Here is a 22,932-nt window from a genome sequence, read left to right as displayed (position 1 = left end):
ATGTCTATTTCTGTGGAGTGCATAGAGTTTGCAAATACATACCAAAAAGGGAAGATAGATTTTGTAAGAGGCACAAGCACTTAGAAACTAAATGGTTGCAAGAAAGGCTAGATGATTGTGCTGAAAGATTCAATATTTTTCCCCATCCTTGTGAACTTTTCAATGAACATGGTCATTTAAAGCTCCAATGCTATTTGTTTCATGATCAAATCATGTCCAAAAATTGTGATAACTTGATTACCCTTGAGCATCATAAAGAGCTTAGTCTTCTTTTGGGGTATGAAGAAATGAAACATATAACTGAGGGTATTCCAAAATTTAATCTTGATAAATTTCTTGATTTTGATCTAGAGGAAAATTATATGTATTGTGCGGTGAATTTCATTGAAAATCCTTATATTGCCAATTACATAAATAAAAGAAAACAAATAGAATATGAAGAGAATACTAATGAAAGGGAAGAGACTTCCCAATATCCTCCTATTATTTCTTATGATGAATTAGGGAACGAGGAGGACCTTTCTATTCAACCAATCTCATTAATAAGGAGCTCCAAAAAGAGGATTGAACCCACACATGATGTGAAGAAGAAAAAGAAAAGACGGAAAAACAAAGGTAGAAAGGTATCTCTCCCAAATGATGTTGCTCCTATTACTCATCGTGATGATGATAATTGCTATACTATTGGTGCTATCCATACTATTAATGATGAGAGTGATTATGCTTATGATATGAAAAGGCCCAAGCTTGGGGATGCTATGTTTGATGAAGATGATGTTTTTGAGAATATATTTGCTGCAATTAATGTTTGTCCCAAGCTTGGGGATGCTATGTTTAATGAAGATGATATTTTTAGTCTCCCAAGTTTTGATATGCAAATTTATAATGATGATAGCATGCCTCCTACTTATGATGATTATATTGATGAAAGTGGGTTTGGAAGAGTGTCAACTTTAGGAAGTAATGATCCCACTATTTTGGAGGATGTTGAATCTTATTATGATAATTATGAAAGTGGATTTGGAGAGGTCATGACTTTATTTAGTAATGATTCCACTATCTTGGAAGAGGTTTCAATTGATTATGATGAGAACAAAGTTGCTACTTATGATGATTATTGTGATGAAACTTATGCTATAAAAAGTAGTGATGATTATATTTATACAACTTGTCATGATTATGATTACCCTTTTTCTGAATATTATTCTTTTAATGTGGAAACAATTTATAGTATTCGAGTGTCTTATGATACTCCCACTATTCTGAATGAGAAGAATTTTGCTTATGTGGAGAGTAATAAAAATTCTATGCTTGTAGATCATGAAAAGAATGTTTTAGGTGCTGGTTATATTGTTTAATTCATTCATGATGCTACTGAAAATTATTATGATGGAGAAATATATGCTTGTAGGAATTGCAATAATATCAAGTTTCCTCTCTATGTGCTTAAAGTTTTGAAGTTATGCTTGTTTTGCCTTCATATGCTAGTTGATTATTGTTCCCATAAGTTGTTTGCTCACAAAATCCCTATGCATAGGAAGTGGGTTAGACTTAAATGTGCTAGTCATATTCTTCATGATGCTCTTTTTATGTTTCAATTCCTATCTTTTATGTGAGCATCATTGAAATCATCATGCCTAGTTAGGGGCGTTAAACGATAGCGCTTGTTGGGAGGCAACCCAATTTTATTTTAGTTTTTTGCTTTTTGGTTCTGTTTAGTAATAAATAATCTATCTAGACTCTGGTTAGATGTTGTTTTATGTTTTAATTAGTGTTTGTGCCAAGTTAAACCTATAGGATCTTCTTGGATGATAGTTATTTGATCTTGCTGAAAATTCCAGAAACTTTCTGTTCACGAAAACAATTGTTAAAAATTACCAGAACGTGTTATAATATTGATTCCAATTGCAGCAGATCAATAAACAAATTATTTAGGTCGTCCTATTTTGGCAGAATTTTTAGAGTTCCAGAAGTCTGCGTTGGTTACAGATTACTACAGACTGTTCTGTTTTTGACAGATTCTATTTTTAGTGTGTTATTTGCTTATTTTTATGAATCTATGGCTAGTAAAAGAGTTTATAAACCATAGAGAAGTTGAAATACAGTAAGTTTAACACCAATATAAATAAAGAATGAGTTCATTACAGTACCATGAAGTGGTGTTTTGTTTTCTTTCGCTAACGGAGCTTACGAGTTTTCTGTTGAGTTTTGTGTTGTGAAGTTTTCAAGTTTTGGGTAAAGATTCGATGGACTATGGAATAAGGAGTGGCAAGATCCTAAGCCTGGGGATGCCCAAGGCACCCCAAGGTAAAATCCAAGGACACCAAAAAGCCAAAGCTTGGGGATGCCCCGGAAGGCATCCCCTCTTTCGTCCTCTTTCGTTCATCGGTAACTTTACTTGGAGCTATATTTTTATTCACCACATGATATGTGTTTTGCTTGGAGCGTCATTTTATTTTATTTTGTTTTGCTTGCTGTTTGAATAAAATACCAAGATCTGAAATTCTTAAATGTTAGAGAGTCTTCACATATTTACATAATTATTCGACTACTCATTGATCTTCACTTATATCTTTCGGAGTAGTTTGTTGTTTGCTCTAGTGCTTCACTTATATCCTTTAGAGCACGGCGGTGGCTTTATTTTGAAGAAATATATGAACTCTCATGCTTCACTTATATTATTTTGAGAGTCTTTAGAACAGCATGGTAATTTGCTTTGGTTATGAATTTAGTCCTAATATGATGAGCATCCAAGATAGGTATAATAAAAACTTTCATATAAGTGCATTGAATACTATGAGAAGTTTGACTCTTTATGATTATTTTGAGATATGAAGATGGTGATATTAGAGTCATGCTAGTGGAGTAGTTGTGAATTTGAGAGATACTTGTGTTAAAGTTTGTAATTCCCGTAGCATGCACGTATGGTGAACCGTTATGTGATGAAGTCGGAGCATGATTTATTTATTGATTGTCCTCCTTATGAGTGGCGGTCGGGGACGAGCGATGGTCTTTTCCTACCAATCTATCCCCCTAGGAGCATGCGCGTAGTACTTCGTTTTGATAACTAATAGATTTTTGCAATAATTATATGAGTTTTTCATGACTAATGTTGAGTCCATGGATTGTACGCACTCTCACCCTTCCACCATTGCTAGCCTCTCTAATACCGCACACCTTTCGCTGGTATCATACACCCACCATATACCTTCCTCAAAACAGCCACCATACCTACCTATTATGGAATTTCCATAGCCATTCCGAGATATATTGCCATGCAACTTTCCACCGTACCGTTTATTATGACACGCTCCATCATTGTCATATTGCTTTGCATGATCATGTAGTTGACATTGTATTTGTGGCAAAGCCACCGTTCATAATTCTTTCATACATGTCACTCATGAGTCATTGCACATCCCGGTACACCGCCGGAGGCATTCATATAGAGTCATATTTTGTTCTAAGTATCGAGTTGTAATTCTTGAGTTGTAAGTAAATAAAACTGTGATGATCATCATTATTAGAGTATTGTCCCAGTGAGGAAAGGATGATGGAGACTATGATTCCCCCACAAGTTGGGATGAGACTCCGGACTAAAAAAAAAGAGAGGCCATAAAAAAAAGAAAAGGTCCAAATAAAAAAAATGAGAGAAAAAGAGAGAAGGGACAATGCTACTATCCTTTTACCACACTTGTGCTTCAAAGTAGCACCATGATCTTCATGATAGAGAGTCTCCTATGTTGTCACTTTCATACACTAGTGGGGAATTTTCATTATAGAACTTGGCTTGTATATTCCAATGATGGGCTTCCTCAAAATGCCCTAGGTCTTCATGAGCAAGCGAGTTGGATGCACACCCACTTAGTTTCTTTTTGAGCTTTCATACACTTATAGCTCTAGTGCATCCGTTGCATGGCAATCCCTACTCACTCACATTGATATCTATTGATGGGCATCTCCATAGCCCGTTGATACGCCTAGTTGATGTGAGACTATCTTCTCCTTTTTGTCTTCTCCACAACCACCATTCTATTCCACCTATAGTGCTATGTCCATGGCTCACGCTCATGTATTGCGTGAAGATAGAAAAAGTTTGAGAACATCAAAAGTATGAAACAATTGCTTGGCTTGTCATCGGGGTTGTGCATGATTTAAATATTTTGTGTGATGAAGATAGAGCATAGCCAGACTATATAATTTTGTAGGGATAGCTTGCTTTGGCCATGTTATTTTGAGAAGACATGATTGCTTTGTTAGTATGCTTGAAGTATTATTGTTTTCATGTCAATATTAAACTTTTGTTTTGAATCTTATGGATCTGAATATTCTTGCCACAATAAAGATTATATTGATAAATATGTTAGGTAGCATTCCACATCAAAAATTCTGTTTTTATCATTTACCTACTCGAGGACGAGCAGGAATTAAGCTTGGGGATGCTGATACGTCTCCAACGTATCTATAATTTTTGATTGTTCCATGCTATTATATTATCTGTTTTGGATGTTTATGGGCTTTATTAAACACTTTTATATTATTTTTGGGACTAACCTATTAACCCAGAGCCCAGTGCCAGTTTCTGTTTTTTCCCTTGTTTCAGTGTTTCACAGAAAAGGAATATCAAACGGAGTCCAAACGGAATGAAACTTCCGGGAGAGTTATTTTTGGAACGGAAGCAATCCAGGAGACTTGGAGTGTACGTCCAGGAAGCAACGAGGTGGCCACGAGGCAGGGAGGCGCGCCTGCCCCCCTGGGCGCACCCCCCACCCCCGTGGGCCCCTCGTGGCTCCCCTGACCGACTTCTTTCGCCTATATATATCCATATACCCTAAAAACTTCGGGGAACAGAATAGATCGGGAGTTCCGCCGCCGCAAGCCTCTGTAGCCACCAAAAACCAATCGGGACCCTGTTCCGGCACCCTGCCGGAGGGGGGAACCCTCACCGGTGTCCATCTTCATCATCCCGGCGCTCTCCATGACGAGGAGGGAGTAGTTCACCCTCGGGGCTCAGGGTATGTACCAGTAGCTATGTGTTTGATCTCTCTCTCTCTCTCGTGTTCTTGATTTGGCACGATCTTGATGTATCGCGAGCTTTGCTATTATAGTTGGATCTTATGATGTTTCTCCCCCTCTACTCTCTTGTAATGGATTGAGTTTTTCCTTTGAAGTTATCTTATCGGATTGAGTCTTTAAGGATTTGAGAACACTTGATGTATGTCTTGCATGTGCTTATCTGTGGTGACAATGGGATATCACGTGATTCACTTGATGTATGTTTTGGTGATCAACTTGCGGGTTCAGTGACCTTGTGAACTTATGCATAGGGGTTGGCACACGTTTTCGTCTTGACTCTCCGGTAGAAACTTTGGGGCACTCTTTGAAGTACTTTGTGTTGGTTGAATAGATGAATCTGAGATTGTGTGATGCATATCGTATAATCATACCCACGGATACTTGAGGTGACATTGGATATCTAGGTGACATTAGGGTTTTGGTTGATTTGTTTCTTAAGGTGTTATTCTAGTATGAACTCTATGATAGATCGAACGGAAAGAATAGCTTCGTGTTATTTTACTACGGACTCTTGAATAGATCGATCAGAAAGGATAACTTTGAGGTGGTTTCGTACCCTACCATAATCTCTTCGTTTGTTCTCCGCTATTAGTGACTTTAGAGTTACTCTTCGTTGCATGTTGAGGGATAGTTATATGATCCAGTTATGTTATTATTGTTGAGAGAACTTGCACTAGTGAAAGTATGAACCCTAGGCCTTGTTTCCTAGCATTGCAATACCGTTTACGCTCACTTTTATCATTAGTTACCTTGCTGTTTTTATATTTTTAGATTACAAAAACCTATATCTACCATCCATATTGCACTTGTATCACCATCTCTTCGCCGAACTAGTGCACCTATACAATTTACCATTGTATTGGGTGTGTTGGGGACACAAGAGACTCTTTGTTATTTGGTTGCAGGGTTGCTTGAGAGAGACCATCTTCATCCTACGCCTCCCACGAATTGATAAACCTTAGGTCATCCACTTGAGGGAAATTTGCTACTGTCCTACAAACCTCTGCACTTGGAGGCCCAACAACGTCTACAAGAAGAAGGTTGTGTAGTAGACATCAAGCTCTTTTCTAGAAAATAGTCTTGATAACCCAAAAGTACAGGGGATCGCAATAGTTTTTGAGGGTAGAGTATTCAACCCAAATTTATTGATTCGACACAAGGGGAGCCAAAGAATATTCTCAAGTATTAGCAGTTGAGTTGTCAATTCAACCACACCTGGATAACTTAGTATCTGCAGCAAAGTAATATGGAAGTAACGATAATAGTAGCAAAAGTAATATTTTTGGGTTTTGTAGTGATTGTAACAGTAGCAACGGAAAAGTAAATAAACGGAGAACAATATGTGAAAAGCTCGTAGGCATTGGATCGGTGATGGAGGATTATGCCGGATGCGGTTCATCATGTAACAGTCATAACATAGGGTGACACAGAACTAGCTCCAATTCATCAATGTAATGTAGGCATGTATTCCGAATATAGTCATACGTGCTTATGGAAAAGAACTTGCATGACATCTTTTGTCCTACCCTCCCGTGGCAGCGGGGTCCTAATGGAAACTAAGGGATATTAAGGCCTCCTTTTAATAGAGTACCGGACCAAAGCATTAACACATAGTGAATACATGAACTCCTCAAACTACGGTCATCACCGGGAGTGGTCCCGATTATTGTCACTTCGGGGTTGCCGGATCATAACACATAGTAGGTGACTATAGACTTGCAAGATAGGATCAAGAACTCACATATATTCATGAAAACATAATAGGTTCAGATCTGAAATCATGGCACTCGGGCCCTAGTGACAAGCATTAAACATAGCAAAGTCATAGCAACATCAATCTCAGAACATAGTGGATACTAGGGATCAAACCCTAACAAACTAACTCGATTACATGATAAATCTCATCCAACCCATCACCGTCCAGCAAGCCTACGATGGAATTACTCACGCACGGCGGTAAGCATCATGAAATTGGTGATGGAGGATGGTTTATGATGACGATGGTGACGGATTCCCCTCTCCGGAGCCCCGAACGGACTCCAGATCAGCCTTCCCAAGAGAGTTTATGGCTTGGCGGCGGCTCCGTATCGTAAAACGCGATGAATCTTTCTCTCTGATTTTTTTCTCCCCGAATACGAATATATGGAGTTGGAGTTGAGGTCGGTGGAGCTCCAGGGGGCCCACGAGGCAGGGGAGCGCGCCCAGGGTGGCAGGCATGCCCCCCACCCTCGTGGAAAGGGTGTGGGCCCCTGGCCTTGATTCTTTCGCCAGTATTTTTTATATTTTCCAAAAATAATCTCAGTTGATTTTCAGGTCATTCCGAGAACTTTTGTTTCTGCACAAAAATAACACCATGGCAATTCTGCTGAAAACAGTGTCAGTCCGGGTTAGTTCCATTCAAATCATGCAAGTTAGAGTCCAAAACAAGGGCAAAAGTGTTTGGAAAAGTAGATACGACGGAGACGTATCACAGGGTTGCTTGAGAGAGACCATCTTCATCCTACGCCTCCCACGGATTGATAAACCTTAGGTCATCCACTTGAGGGAAATTTGCTACTGTCCTACAAACCTCTGCACTTGGAGGCTCAACAACGTCTACAAGAAGAAGGTTGCGTAGTAGACATCAAGCTCTTTTCTGGCGCCGTTGCCGGGGAGATGAGTGCTTGAAGGTATATCTTTAGATCTTGCAATCGAATCTTTTAGTTTCTTGTTTTATCACTAGTTTAGTCTATAAAATAAAATTACAAAAAAATGGAATTGAGGGTGCCTCATATGCTTCATCTTTTTAATGCCTTCCATGAAAATAAGGATTCCGATAATTGTGCTCAATTGCTAGAGGAAGAATGCATTAGAATGTTTGGCACTAAATATTTGAATGATGAGCATGATTGCAATGTTGTTAGTATGAATTCTATGAATATCCATGATGCTAATGATATGCAAAGCCACAAGCTTGGGGATGCTATGTTTGATGAAGATGATATTTTTTGTCCCCCAAATTTTGATGAGCAAATTTACTATGATGAAAGCATGCCCCCATCTATGATGATTATTGTGATGACATGTATGCTATAAAGAATAATGATAACCATGAAACTTGTCATCTTGATCCTAATTTTCAATCACATGATAGTTATTTTGTTGAGTTTGCTCCCACCACTATTCATGAGAATAAATTTGCTTATGTGGAGAGTAATAAAATTTCTATGCTTGTAGATCATGAAAAGAATGATTTGTGTGATAGTTATATTGTTGAATTCATTCATGATGCTACTGAAAATTATTATGAGGGAGGAACATATGCTTGTAGGAATTGCAATAATATCAAGTTTCCTCTCTATGTGCTTAAAATCTTGAAGTTATGCTTGTTTTGCTTTCCTATGCTAGTTGATTCTTGTTCCCATAAATTGTTTGCTTACAAAATTGTTGGAAATATGCCCTAGAGGCAATAATAAAAGGTTATTATGATATTTCTTTGTTCATGATAATAGTCTATTATTCATGCTATAATTGTATTGTCCGGAAATCGTAATACATGTGTGAATGCATAGACCACAACGTGTCCCCAGTAAGCCTCTAGCTGACTAGCTAATTGATCAACAGATAGTCATGGTTTCCTGACTATGGACATTGGATGTCATTGATAACGGGATCACATCATTAGGAGAATGATGTGATGGACAAGACCCAATCTTAAGCATAGCATAAAAGATCGTGTAGTTTCGTTTGCTAGAGCTTTTCCAATGTCAAGTATCTTTTCCTTAGACCATGAGATCGTGCAACTCCCGGATACCGTAGGAGTGCTTTGGGTGTGCCAAACGTCACAACGTAACTGGGTGACTATAAAGGTGCATTACGGGTATCTCCGAAAGTGTCTGTTGGGTTGGCACGGATCGAGACTGGGATTTGTCACTCCGTGTGACGGAGAGGTATCTCTGGGCCCACTTGGTAATGCATCATCATAATGAGCTCAATGTGACTAAGGCGTTAGTCACGGGATCATGCATTGCGGTACGAGTAAAGAGACTTGCCGGTAACGAGATTGAACAAGGTATTGGGATACCGACGATCGAATCTCGGGCAAGTAACATACCGATTGACAAAGGGAATTGCATACGGATTGATTGAATCCTCGACACCGTGGTTCATCCGATGAGATCATCGTGGAGCATGTGGGAGACAACATGGGTATCCAGATCCCGCTGTTGGTTATTTACCGGAGAGGCGTCTCGGTCATGTCTGCATGTCTCCCGAACCCGTAGGGTCTACACACTTAAGGTTCGGTGACGCTAGGGTTGTAGAGATATATGTATGCGGAAACCCGAAAGTTGTTCGGAGTCCCGGATGAGATCCCGGACGTCACGAGAGGTTCCGGAATGGTCCGGAGGTGAAGAATTATATATAGGAAGTCCAATTTCGGCCACCGGGAAAGTTTCGGGGGTTACCGGTATTGTACCGGGACCACCGGAAGGGTCCCGGGGGTCCACCGGGTGGGGCCACCTATCCCGGAGGGCCCCGTGGGCTGAAAGTGGAAGGGAACCAGCCCTTAGTGGGCTGGGGCGCCCCCCTTGGGCCTCCCCCATGCGCCTAGGGTTGGGAAACCTAGGGGGGAGCTTCCCCCTTGCCTTGGGGGGCAAGGCACCCCTTCCCCCCCACTTGGCCGCCGCCCCCCTTGGAGATCTGATCTCCCAAGGGCTGGCGCCCCCCCAGGGGTCCTATAAATAGTGGGGGGAGGGAGGGCAGCAACCTACAGCCTTGGGCGCCTCCCTCCTCCCCTGCAACACCTCTCTCTCTCTCGCAGAAGCTCGGCGAAGCCCTGCCGGAGACCCGCTATATCCACCACCACGCCGTCGTGCTGCTGGATCTTCATCAACCTCTCCTTCCCCCTTGCTGGATCAAGAAGGAGGAGACGTCGCTGCACCGTACGTGTGTTGAACGCGGAGGTGCCGTCCGTTCGGCACTCGGTCATCGGTGATTTGGATCACGGCGAGTACGACTCCGTCATCCACGTTCATTGGAACGCTTCTGCTCGCGATCTACAAGGGTATGTAGATGCACTCCTTTCCCCTCGTTGCTAGTATACTCCATAGATGCATCTTGGTGAGCGTAGGAAAATTTTAAAATTATGCTACGATTCCCAACAGTGGTATCAGAGCCAGGCCTATGCGTAGTGACTATGCACGAGTAGAACACAAAGCAGTTGTGGGCGTTGAGTTTGCCAATTCTTCTTGCCGCTACTAGTCTTTTCTTGTTTTGGCGGCATTGTAGGATGAAGCGGCCCGGACCGACCTTACACGTACACTTACGTGAGACAGGTTCCACCGACTGACATGCACTAGATGCATAAGGTGGCTAGCGGGTGTCTGTCTCTCCTACTTTAGTCGGAACGGATTCGATGAAAAGGGTCCTTATGAAGGGTAAATAGAAATTGGCAAATCACGTTGTGGTCATACGTAGGTAAGAAAACGTTCTTGCTAGAAACCTACAAACCACGTAAAAACTTGCAACAACAATTAGAGGACGTCTAACTTGTTTTTGCAGCAAGTGCTATGTGATGTGATATGGCCAGAAGATGTGATGAATGATATATGTGATGTATGAGATTGATCATATTCTTGTAATAGGAATCACGACTTGCATGTCGATGAGTATGACAACCGGCAGGAGCCATAGGAGTTGTCTTTATTATTTTGTATGACCTGCGTGTCATTGAATAACGCCATGTAAATTACTTTACTTTGTTGCTAAACGAGTTAGCCATAGAAGTAGAAGTAATCGTTGGCGTGACGACTTCATGAAGACACAGTGATGGAGATCATGATGATGGAGATCATGGTGTCATGCCGGTGACGAAGATGATCATGGTGCCCCGAAGATGGAGATCAAAGGAGCATGATGACATTGGCCATATCATGTCACTATTTGATTGCATGTGATGTTTATCATGTTTTTGCATCTTATTTGCTTAGAACGACGGTAGCAAGTAGGATGATCCCTTATAATAATTTCAAGAAAGTGTTCACCCTAACTGTGCACCGTTGCGAAGGTTCGTTGTTTCGAAGCACCACGTGATGATCGGGTGTGATAGATTCTAACGTTCGAATACAACGGGTGTTGACGAGCCTACCATGTACAGACAGGGCCTCGGAACACACGCAATACACTTAGGTTGACTTGACGAGCCTAGCATGTACAGACATGGCCTCGGAACACGGAGGACCGAAAGGTCGAGCATGAGTCGTATAGAAGATACGATCAACATGGAGATGTTCACCGATCTTGACTAGTCCGTCTCACGTGATGATCGGACACGGCCTAGTTAAGCTCGGATCATGTTTCACTTAGATGACGAGAGGGATGTCTATCTGAGTGGGAGTTCATTAAATAATTTGATTAGATGAACTCAATTATCATGAACTTAGTCTAAAAACCTTTACACTATGTATTGTAGATCAAATGGCCAACGTTGTCCTCAATTTCAACGTGTTCCTAGAGAAAACCAAGCTGAAAGATGATGGCAGCAACTATACGGACTGGGTCCGGAACCTGAGGATCATCCTCATAGTAGCCAAGAAAGATTATGTCTTAGAAGCACCGCTAGGTGAAGCACCAATCCCAGAGAACCAAGACGTTATGAACGCTTGGCAATCACGTGCTGATGATTACTCCCTCGTTCAGTGCGGCATGCTTTACAGCCTAGAACCGGGTCTCCAAAAGCGTTTTGAGAAACATGGAGCATATGAGATGTTCGAGGAGCTGAAATTAGTTTTTCAAGCTCATGCCCGGGTCGAGAGATATGATGTCTCCGACAAGTTCTTCAGCTGTAAAATGGAGGAGAACAGTTCTGTTAGTGAGCACATACTCAGAATGTCTGGGTTGCATAACCGCTTGTCTCAGCTGGGAGTCAATCTCCCGGATGACGCGGTCATTGACAGAATCCTCCAGTCGCTTCCACCAAGCTACAAGAGCTTTGTGATGAACTTCAATATGCAGGGGATGGAAAAGACCATTCCTGAGGTATATTCAATGCTGAAATCAGCTGAGGTAGAGATCAGAAAAGAACATCAAGTGTTGATGGTGAATAAAACCACTAAGTTCAAGAAGGGCAAGGGTAAGAAGAACTTCAAGAAGGACGGCAAGGGAGTTGCCGCGCCCGGTAAACCAGTTACTGGGAAGAAGTCAAAGAATGGACCCAAGCCCGAGACTGAGTGCTTTTATTGCAAGGGAAGTGGTCACTGGAAGCGGAACTGCCCCAAATACTTAGCGGACAAGAAGAAGGCCGGCAACACCAAAGGTATATGTGATATACATGTAATTGATGTGTACCTTACCAGTACTCGTAGTAGCTCCTGGGTATTTGATACCGGTGCGGTTGCTCATATTTGTAACTCAAAACAGGAACTACGGAATAAACGGAGACTGGCGAAGGACGAGGTGACGATGCGCGTCGGGAATGGTTCCAAGGTCGATGTGATCGCCGTCGGCACGCTGCCTCTGCATCTACCTACGGGATTAGTTTTAAACCTCAATAATTGTTATTTAGTGCCAGCTTTGAGCATGAACATTGTATCTGGATCTCGTTTAATCCGAGATGGCTACTCATTTAAATCCGAGAATAATGGTTGTTCTATTTATTTGAGAGATATGTTTTATGGTCATGCCCCGCTGGTCAATGGTTTATTTTTGATGAATCTCGAACGTGATGTTACACATGTTCATAGTGTGAATACCAAAAGATGTAAAGTTGATAACGATAGTCCCACATACTTGTGGCACTGCTGCCTTGGTCACATTGGTGTCAAGCGCATGAAGAAGCTCCATGCAGATGGACTTTTGGAGTCTCTTGATTATGAATCATTTGACACGTGCGAACCATGCCTCATGGGTAAGATGACCAAGACTCCGTTCTCCGGAACAATGGAGCGAGCAACCAACTTATTGGAAATCATACATACCGATGTGTGCGGTCCAATGAGTGTTGAGGCTCGCGGAGGATATCGTTATGTTCTCACTCTCACTGATGATTTAAGTAGATATGGGTATGTCTACCTAATGAAACACAAGTCTGAAACCTTTGAAAAGTTCAAGGAATTTCAGAGTGAAGTTGAGAATCAACATGACAGGAAAATAAAATTCTTACGATCAGATCGTGGTGGAGAATATTTAAGTCACGAGTTTGGTGCACACTTAAGGAAATGTGGAATAGTTTCACAACTCACGCCGCCTGGAACACCTCAGAGAAACGGTGTGTCCGAACGTCGTAATCGCACTCTATTGGATATGGTGCGATCTATGATGTCTCTTACCGATTTACCGCTCTCATTTTGGGGTTATGCTTTAGAGACTGCCGCATTCACTTTAAATAGGGCTCCGTCGAAATCCGTTGAGACGACACCGTATGAATTATGGTTTGGGAAGAAACCTAAGCTGTCGTTTCTAAAAGTTTGGGGATGCGATGCTTATGTCAAGAAACTTCAACCTGAAAAGCTCGAACCCAAATCGGAAAAATGCGTCTTCATAGGATACCCTAAGGAAACTATTGGGTATACCTTCTACCTCAGATCCGAAGGAAAGATCTTCATTGCCAAGAACGGGTCCTTTCTGGAGAAGGAGTTTCTCTCGAAAGAATTGAGTGGGAGGAAAGTGGAACTTGATGAGGTGATAGTCACCCCTTCCGAACCGGAAAGTAGCGCAGCGCGGGAAAATGTTCATGTGGTGCCTACACCGACTGGGGAGGAAGTTAATGATGATGATCATGAAGCTTCGGATCAAGTTACTGAACTTCGTAGGTCCACAAGGACACGTTCCGCACCAGAGTGGTACGGCAACCCTGTCCTGGAAATCATGTTGTTAGACAACGGTGAACCTTCGAACTGTGAAGAAGCAATGGCAGGCCCGGATTCCGACAAATGGCTAGAAGCCATGAAATCCGAGATAGAATCCATGTATGAAAACAAAGTATGGACTTTGACTGACTTGCCCGATGAGCGGCGAGCCATAGAAAACAAATGGATCTTTAAGAAGAAGACGGACGCGGATGGTAATGTGACCATCTACAAAGCTCGACTTGTCGCTAAGGGTTATCGACAAGTTCAAGGGGTTGACTACGATGAGACTTTCTCACCCGTAGCGAAGCTAAAGTCCGTCCGAATCATGTTAGCAACTGCCGCATACTATGATTATGAGATATGGCAGATGGACGTCAAAACAGCATTCCTTAACGGCTTCCTTAAGGAAGAGTTGTATATGATGCAGCCGGAAGGTTTTGTCGATCCTAAGAATGCTAACAAAGTGTGCAAGCTCCAGCGCTCAATCTATGGGCTGGTGCAAGCATCTCGGAGTTGGAACATTCGCTTTGATGAGATGATCAAAGCGTTTGGGTTTACACAGACTTATGGAGAAGCCTGTGTTTACAAGAAAGTGAGTGGGAGCTCTGTAGCATTTCTCATATTATATGTGGATGACATACTATTGATGGGAAATGATATAGAATTCTTGGAAAGTATAAAGGCCTATTTGAATAAGTGTTTTTCAATGAAGGACCTTGGAGAAGCTGCTTATTTATTAGGCATCAAGATCTATAGAGATAGATCAAGACGCCTCATTGGTCTTCCACAGAGTACATACCTTGACAAGATATTGAAGAAGTTCAGTATGGATCAGTCCAAGAAGGGGTTCTTGCCTGTATTGCAAGGTGTGCAATTGAGCACGGCTTAATGCCCGACCACGGCAGAAGATATAGAAGAGATGAGTGTCATCCCCTATGCCTCGGCCATAGGGTCTATTATGTATGCCATGCTGTGTACCAGACCTGATGTAAACCTTGCCGTAAGTTTGGTAGGAAGGTACCAAAGTAATCCCGGCAAGGAACACTGGACAGCGGTCAAGAATATCCTGAAGTACCTGAAGAGGACTAAGGATATGTTTCTCGTTTATGGAGGTGACGAAGAGCTCGTCGTAAAGGGTTACGTCGACGCTAGCTTCGACACAGATCTGGATGACTCGAAGTCACAGACCGGATACGTGTATATTTTGAATGGAGGAGCAGTAAGCTGGTGCAGTTGCAAGCAAAGCGTCGTGGCGGGATCTACATGTGAAGCGGAATACATGGCAGCCTCGGAGGCAGCACAGGAAGCAGTCTGGATGAAGGAGTTCATTACCGACCTAGGGGTGATTCCCAATGCGTCGGGCCCAATGACTCTCTTCTGTGACAACACTGGAGCTATTGCCCTTGCGAAGGAGCCCAGGTTTCGCAGGAAGACCAGGCATATCAAGCGTCGCTTCAACTCCATTCGTGAAAGTGTTCAAAATGGAGACATAGATATTTGTAAAGTACACACGGACCTGAATGTAGCAGATCCGTTGACTAAACCTCTCCCTAGGGCAAAACATGATCAACACCAGGACGCAATGGGTGTTCGATTCATCACAATGTAACTAGATTATTGACTCTAGTGCAAGTGGGAGACTGTTGGAAATATGCCCTAGAGGCAATAATAAAAGGTTATTATTATATTTCTTTGTTCATGATAATAGTCTATTATTCATGCTATAATTGTATTGTCCGGAAATCGTAATACATGTGTGAATGCATAGACCACAACGTGTCCCGACTAAGCCTCTAGCTGACTAGCTCGTTGATCAACAGATAGTCATGGTTTCCTGACTATGGACATTGGATGTCATTGATAACGGGATCACATCATTAGGAGAATGATGTGATGGACAAGACCCAATCTTAAGCATAGCATAAAAGATCGTGTAGTTTCGTTTGCTAGAGCTTTTCCAATGTCAAGTATCTTTTCCTTAGACCATGAGATCGTGCAACTCCCGGATACCGTAGGAGTGCTTTGGGTGTGCCAAACGTCACAACGTAACTGGGTGACTATAAAGGTGCATTACGGGTATCTCCGAAAGTGTCTGTTGGGTTGGCACGGATCGAGACTGGGATTTGTCACTCCGTGTGACGGAGAGGTATCTCTGGGCCCACTCGGTAATGCATCATCATAATGAGCTCAATGTGACTAAGGCGTTAGTCACGGGATCATGCATTGCGGTACGAGTAAAGAGACTTGCCGGTAACGAGATTGAACAAGGTATTGGGATACCGACGATCGAATCTCGGGCAAGTAACATACCGATTGACAAAGGGAATTGCATACGGATTGATTGAATCCTCGACACCGTGGTTCATCCGATGAGATCATCGTGGAGCATGTGGGAGCCAACATGGGTATCCAGATCCCGCTGTTGGTTATTGACCGGACAGGCGTCTCGGTCATGTCTGCATGTCTCCCGAACCCGTAGGGTCTACACACTTAAGGTTCGGTGACGCTAGGGTTGTAGAGATATATGTATGCGGAAACCCGAAAGTTGTTCGGAGTCCCGGATGAGATCCCGGACGTCACGAGAGGTTCCGGAATGGTCCGGAGGTGAAGAATTATATATAGGAAGTCCAATTTCGGCCACCGGGAAAGTTTCGGGGGTTACCGGTATTGTACCGGGACCACCGGAAGGGTCCCGGGGGTCCACCGGGTGGGGCCACCTATCCTGGAGGGCCCCGTGGGCTGAAAGTGGAAGGGAACCAGCCCTTAGTGGGCTGGGGCGCCCCCCTTGGGCCTCCCCCATGCGCCTAGGGTTGGGAACCCTAGGGGGGGAGCTTCCCCCTTGCCTTGGGGGGCAAGGCACCCCTTCCCCCCCACTTGGCCGCCGCCCCCCTTGGAGATCTGATCTCCCAAGGGCTGGCCCCCCCCAGGGGTCCTATAAATAGTGGGGGGGAGGGAGGGCAGCAACCTACAGCCTTGGGCGCCTCCCTCCTCCCCTGCAACACCTCTCTCTCTCTCGCAGAAGCTCGGCGAAGCCCTGCCGGAGACCCGCTATATCCACCACCACGCCGTCGTGCTGCTGGATCTTCATCAACCTCTCCTTCCCCCTTGCTGGATCAATAAGGAGGAGACGTCGCTGCACCGTACGTGTGTTGAACGCGGAGGTGCCGTCCGTTCGGCACTCGGTCATCGGTGATTTGGATCACGGCGAGTACGACTCCGTCATCCACGTTCATTGGAACGCTTCTGCTCGCGATCTACAAGAGTATGTAGATGCACTCCTTTCCCCTCGTTGCTAGTATACTCCATAGATGCATCTTGGTGAGCGTAGGAAAATTTTAAAATTATGCTACGATTCCCAACAAAAATCCCTATGCATAGGAAGTGGGTTAGACTTAAATATGCTAGTCATATTCTTCATGATGCTCTCTTTATGTTTCAATTCTTATCTTTTAGGTGAGCATCATTGAAATCATCATGCCTAGCTAGGGGCGTTAAACGTTAGCGCTTGTTGGGAGGCAACCCAATTTTATTTTTGTTCCTTGCTTTTTGTTCCTGTTTAGTAATAAATAAATCATCTAGCATCTGGTTAGATGTGGTTTTATGTTTTAATTAGTGTTTGTGCCAAGTAAGACCTATAGGATCTTCTTGGATGATAATTATTTGATCTTGCTGAAAAAGACAGAAACTTTCTGCTCACGAAAACAATTGTTAAAAAGCACCAGAAAGTGGGACGCAGCGTTTTTGGTCGTACTACCATATGATCCCATTATCCCGCTCGTCCAGAAGGCCTGATCGGCAGGTGAGTCACATTTAATGTTGGGCCGGTGCGAGCGCTGGAAAATGCCGTATTGCATGCGGCGCGGGGCGGAGATCGTAGAAGCGTACGCAGCTAGTATGCCGGGACGTATGTCTGACACAGGTCGGACCCGCGCGGGGTGAACGGGGCAGGAAGGTGGACCGGCGGTCTCGGTTTCGTTTGTCGGTAGTGGACCATGGTCCAAATTTTTTCGACACGTACGATGAGCTGAAGCATGGCGGCACGGATTACGCGACACACAAATGCGTCGGTCGGGTGACGTCTATGCGTATAGCACGGGTGCGGGCTGGGGGAGTAAGAAAAAGGGGCAGGGGAAAAACAGAGTAGTGGTGTGCTACGATGGATCTACGGCCGACTGGGTCGACGGCAGCGGCGGGGACAGAAGCAGCAGCGGCGGCGGCCAGGGATTTCCCTCTGCATCCGGTCAGCAGGTACGTTCTCTCCATCGACTACACCTAGCCGCGTCGTTGTCCATCGCTGGAGGCAGTTCGGCGTGCCTGGATGACAGATCTGGCCGGCGTGTGCAGGTTGCCTATCTTTCGGTCGCCGCCGGGCTCTCCGGCGATTTCCCTGGAGGACGACGGGAGCGAGGTGCACGGAGGTGTCTTCGCAGCTGTGGGGGATTCTTCAGTTGCTGCGCACGACAGTTGTGGAGGAGCGCCCGCTGAGGCGAGCGGTGACAGCGCGCCGGCGGAGTCCGACGAGTCGGCCGTGAAGCCAGATCCGAAGACGCCTGGATGGATTAGGAGGTACATGCCTAACAGAAATCAGTTTATACCTGCCGTATCCTGATTCTTGTTTTTTTTCGTTAGTACGACTAGGTAGAAAATTGTCGTACATGCTCCTGAAGAAACTAGGCTCTTAAGCTTACTGGTCTGGGGAGTTTAAGGGGGATATCCATACAGTCTTTGTTTGGCTACTTTACTTGCATGACACAGACCGTAAGCAATCTTGTAGAGAAATTTAGATGGCATAATTTCAGTTAGAAGAGAACGGAGGAAAAATGTAGCAGGGAAGGGCTGTCTTGGTGGGTTTAGAGTTCCAGATATAGTCGTAATTGTATGATACTGAAACATTTGTGCATTGAATGGGGCTAGACCAGGGGGAAGAGGTAGTGCCACGGGCTGAAGTTCCTTTACTTTGTTAGGGTGATAGAACAGGCAATAGGACGCAGTGGCAATGATTTGTCTTATACGTGCATTCTAAATTGTACCCAAAATACATGCAGAGTGCGTGTTGGTGCTAATCCAATCGAGAGGGCACCATGTCCCGGGAGGATGGGTGCCCTCGAGAAATCCATCAGAGGTTTCGCAGAAAGAGAAGGTGATCATGTGGTGGAGCCTGAACTAGGGACAACATTCGACTCACTGACAGAAGCGTATGACTTCTACAATTTGTATTCGTGGGAGCATGGGTTCGGCATCAGATACGACAAGAGCAGCCTGAACCCAGACAAGAGGAAAACAATGCAAGAGATTGTGTGTGGATGCTCGGCAAGTAGTTGTTTAAGCAGAATTTATTGCTCACTGATTGTCGATTAATGGCGCATGCTAACTTAGATACTTTGTTCTGTTTATGTGTTGATCAGGGGAAACCACTGAGGGAGAACTCACGATCGTGTCGATGCGAGTGCCGTGCTATGATTAGGTTGTTAAGGACGTCCGACAATGGGTGGTACATTACTGAGCATAGAGTTAAGCACAACCATGTGTTGACTCCAAATTGTGGGGAGATGTTGCACTGGCCTTCTCACAAACACATAGACGTGTACACTAGGGACCTGGTTCGGAACCTAAGGAAGAACAACATCAACCTAAGCAAGGTGTACAGCATAATCGGGGGGTTCTTTGGCACGGTCGAGAATGTTCCATTCACGAAGAGATCTCTGAGGCACCTGTGTGGCCAGATAAGCCAGGAGGAAGCTGACGATGATGTTCAGAAAACAATTGAGGTGTTTGATGAGTTAGGGTCAAAAGATCCGGAGTTCTTATTTAGGGTACAAGCGGATGAACAGAGCAAAATAAGGAATCTAATTTGGGCAAGTGGGGATAGTCGGTTGAAGTACAAATTTTTTGGGGATGTCGTGACGTTCGACACAACTTACAGGACTAACCTGTACGATATGCCATTCGGTCTATTCATTGGGGTGAACAACCACTACTAGAGCATACTCCTTGGAGGGGTGTTGTTGAGGGGTGAACAGGTTGAGAGCTTTGAGTGGGTGTTCACAGAGTTTGTGAGGATGATGGGCGGTGTGGCACCCCGAACCATACTTACAGGTGAGTTGGTAGGGCAATTTGCAATTTTCATTTTCCATTCTGGATTCATTATTACCATCAAGTGTACTCACATGTGAGCCGGTCAAAACTGCAGATCAGTGCCGGGCTATGGAGGTGGCTATTAAGATTGTACTTCCGAACACAGTGCATCGGTGGTGTAAGTGGCATGTGTTGAAGAAAGCCAAGGAAAGTTTGGGCGCAATGTTTGCGCAAAGAAATGAGTTTAGGCAGGAATTTCATAAAGTGGTAGACCACATGCTGATGGTAGAGGAGTTCGAGGAGGCTTGGACACAACTGGTGGAGAAGCACAACCTGAAAACACACCAGTATATGACAAATCTGTATGAGATCAGAGAAAAATGGGCAAAGCCGTACTTCAAGGGTGTTTTCTGCGCCAAGATGACGAGCACACAGCGGAGTGAGAGTGCGAACCATATGCTGAAGAGCTATGTGCCTTCGGGTTCCCTGATGCACAAGTTCGTGAGGCAGTACATGAGGTTGCAGTTTGACCGTGCATCGGACGAAAGTTACGAGGAAAAGCGAACGAAGCTGGTAAGTTACTTGGGAAATTTGTAAGCACTAAGTTTTTTTTTGATTGAGCCTAATCACTGAAGCATTCCGTGGACTCAGGGCGGTGTGGTGTTGCGAACGAACTCTTCAATAGAGATAGATGCAAGTAAGATCTACACGCGGGCAATGTTCGAGCAATTCGGGCAAATCCTGTACGAGGCTGGAGGCTATCGAGTAGAAGAGGTCGAGAAGCACTCTCTGTACAAGGCGATGCACACCAGGCCAGAGAAGCGAGAGAAGTGGAGCAGAGTAGTTTTCATGGTCAAAATGCTAAGCGGTGGTGAGGAGTTCGAGTGCGAATGTGGATTGTTCGAGCACATGGGCATGCTGTGCTGCCATGTTTTGAAGGTAATAAGGGAAAACTGAATTTAATCGCAGCATTTCTCGCTGATAACTGCATATTAAGTGACCATTCCTCTGTTGTGCATCCCAGGTGATGGACTACTTGGGGATGACGACAATTCCAAAGAAACACATAGTCAAAAGATGGATGAAGGATGCAAGAGACATTTTGCCGGAGCACCTGCAGCACTACCAGAGAGATCAGATAACAACTAGCACGCTCACATTCAGGCACAACCGAATGTACGTGCAGGCGCTAGAGCTAGTCAGGTTGGGAGATGCCAGTGTCGAGGCGTACGATACTTTGATGGGCTTGTTCAAGCAAGCCATGACTATGATGGCACCGTACGACAAGCAGACGGACGGGCTGGGCCTGGAAGACCGTGGCCATAACAGGAAGCAAGCGAATGGAGTCGTCGGCAAATGGGTTGATGTGGCAACAAGAAAGAATCAAGATGAGGGGAGCGCTATGGCGGGCCTCGAACCTCCAGCTAAGAAGAGGAATGCAGGACGCCCAACCAATGCTAGAGACAGGGCACCATACGAAGGGCTTAGCAAGAGGAGCAGATTTTGCAGCATTTGCAAGGTGCCAGGACACAAGAGGACTACATGCCCGCAACGAGGGGATGCGCCGAAGGTGCCCAGGAAAGAAGGTAGATGCAGCAACTGTGGTGTGGCGGGACATAGGAAAAACACGTGCGACAGAGTCGGTTGCGACCAAGCTGATCAGCAGCAGTAGTGCGACGGCTGAATTTTTCTCTTAACTGTAGAAGCATGAGGGTAGAAAATCTTCAGATTTGTAGATGAGAGTCATTGTCCTCGTGTTAGAAAACTAAGCGGCTGTCCCAATAATGTGTTTGACAAGTTTGGTTTATTGTAAGGCGAACTGCACTGTACCTCCATTTTACCGTCCAATATGTGTGTCCCAGAGAAAATACACGTGCCCATCGTATAGATGTTCTGAGAAGCTAGGTTGTTGACATCTGGCAGGCCATACAGTGCAGCATGGGGGGTGGTGTGAGCAATTTGAGAGTTCAAAATTCAAACCGAGTCCGGGCGGGATCTTCCACCCGGAGTTAGTATTTATAGGGGGGTGTGGGGAGGGGGAGGGGTGTGTGGAAAGCCTTGACACAGAGTGAGTGCCGCCCCAGTGCGTTGTGTTGTTAGTAGTAGATCAAGCAGGAATGGCTCCATCCATCAGCTGGCCAAGCTCTGGAGTGCTCACCTCCGGCCTAGCATGGTCGCCTCCAACGTTCATCAACGATGAGGTTAGTGCAACTACCAGGGCGCTGCTATGTTTCCGTGGTACGCCCACATGGTTGGTGGCTGATGGAAGTTGTATGTCACTGTCTTCCAGGTTGAAGCGTCTGAGAGCAACCAGTCTGTGGGCGGGGAAGAAGTGCAGCAGGTCGGGGGTGGCGACTCGTCGGCAGCAGGGCACGGGAACAATGAAGCTGATACGGTGAGCCTAACCGGGGGTGAGGATGAAGATTTTATGGATGTATGTGTTTGTTTGATTGTTACTTCCAATTGGTTTTTTGTTGCAGGAATCTGTGGAAGGGCAGATCGGGATGAGCGACGAGGCTGGCATCTGGGCTGATGCTGAAACAAATGGTGCAGATGCGGGTGCCGTGCTCTGCAAGAAGGTGGGGGCGAGCATGACCCGGAAGATTTGGAGCCAGTGGGCGAAGACGATGGTGTGGATCGGCTGGAGGCAGGTGAAGAATCAGGGGTCCACCCGACAAGCGGGGGTGAGGTGGAGGAAGAAGACGACGCGACCAGCAGGGCGCCGAAACGGGCACGGATTTAGTTAGTGATGGGCATGCGTACTTTAGGTCTTAAGTGCTGCATTTGAAAACACCAGGGAGGGGTGTGTGGGTCGAGTTAGTGGATGTACTATCCATGTTACATGCATGGTGCTACAAGTCCCCGTAGTAATAGCATCCGAGCTTTGTGGTTAGTGCAGTGCACTATATGCAATCAGTTCTTAATGAGGGAACAGAGTGCAAGTGTAGTCCGG

At 44.7% G+C, this 22,932-nt stretch overlaps 1 protein-coding gene across 1 annotated transcript; it reads left to right on the top strand.

The window, feature by feature from the left end:
* The first annotated feature begins 11,904 nt into the window (after positions 1–11,904).
* On the top strand, positions 11,905–21,651 carry LOC123096620 (uncharacterized). The gene is made up of 8 exons (XM_044518383.1): positions 11,905–11,994; positions 12,157–12,305; positions 12,861–13,075; positions 18,952–19,214; positions 19,310–19,736; positions 20,095–20,326; positions 20,615–20,918; positions 21,004–21,651. Exons 1-8 carry the CDS (start codon positions 11,905–11,907, stop codon positions 21,649–21,651), a joined length of 2,328 nt encoding a protein of 775 aa, XP_044374318.1.
* The last annotated feature ends 1,281 nt before the right edge of the window (positions 21,652–22,932 follow it).

Source organism: Triticum aestivum, chromosome 4D (assembly GCF_018294505.1).
Source record: "Triticum aestivum cultivar Chinese Spring chromosome 4D, IWGSC CS RefSeq v2.1, whole genome shotgun sequence".
Lineage (NCBI taxonomy): Eukaryota > Viridiplantae > Streptophyta > Magnoliopsida > Poales > Poaceae > Triticum > Triticum aestivum.
Note: the sequence above shows the minus strand (reverse complement) of the source record. Positions and strands in the feature narration are given on the sequence as shown.

What these genes read in the sequence shown, in the direction of transcription:
- LOC123096620 (XM_044518383.1), top strand. Translation starts at nt 11,905, where the DNA reads ATGGAGGAGAACAGTTCTGTTAGTGAGCACATACTCAGAATGTCTGGG. An exon ending in TGGGAGTCAATCTCCCGGAT is followed by an intron (nt 11,995 to 12,156) that starts GACGCGGTCATT and finishes GTGTTGATGGTG; the next exon opens with AATAAAACCACTAAGTTCAA. An exon ending in AGATTGTGTGTGGATGCTCG is followed by an intron (nt 19,215 to 19,309) that starts GCAAGTAGTTGT and finishes TGTGTTGATCAG; the next exon opens with GGGAAACCACTGAGGGAGAA.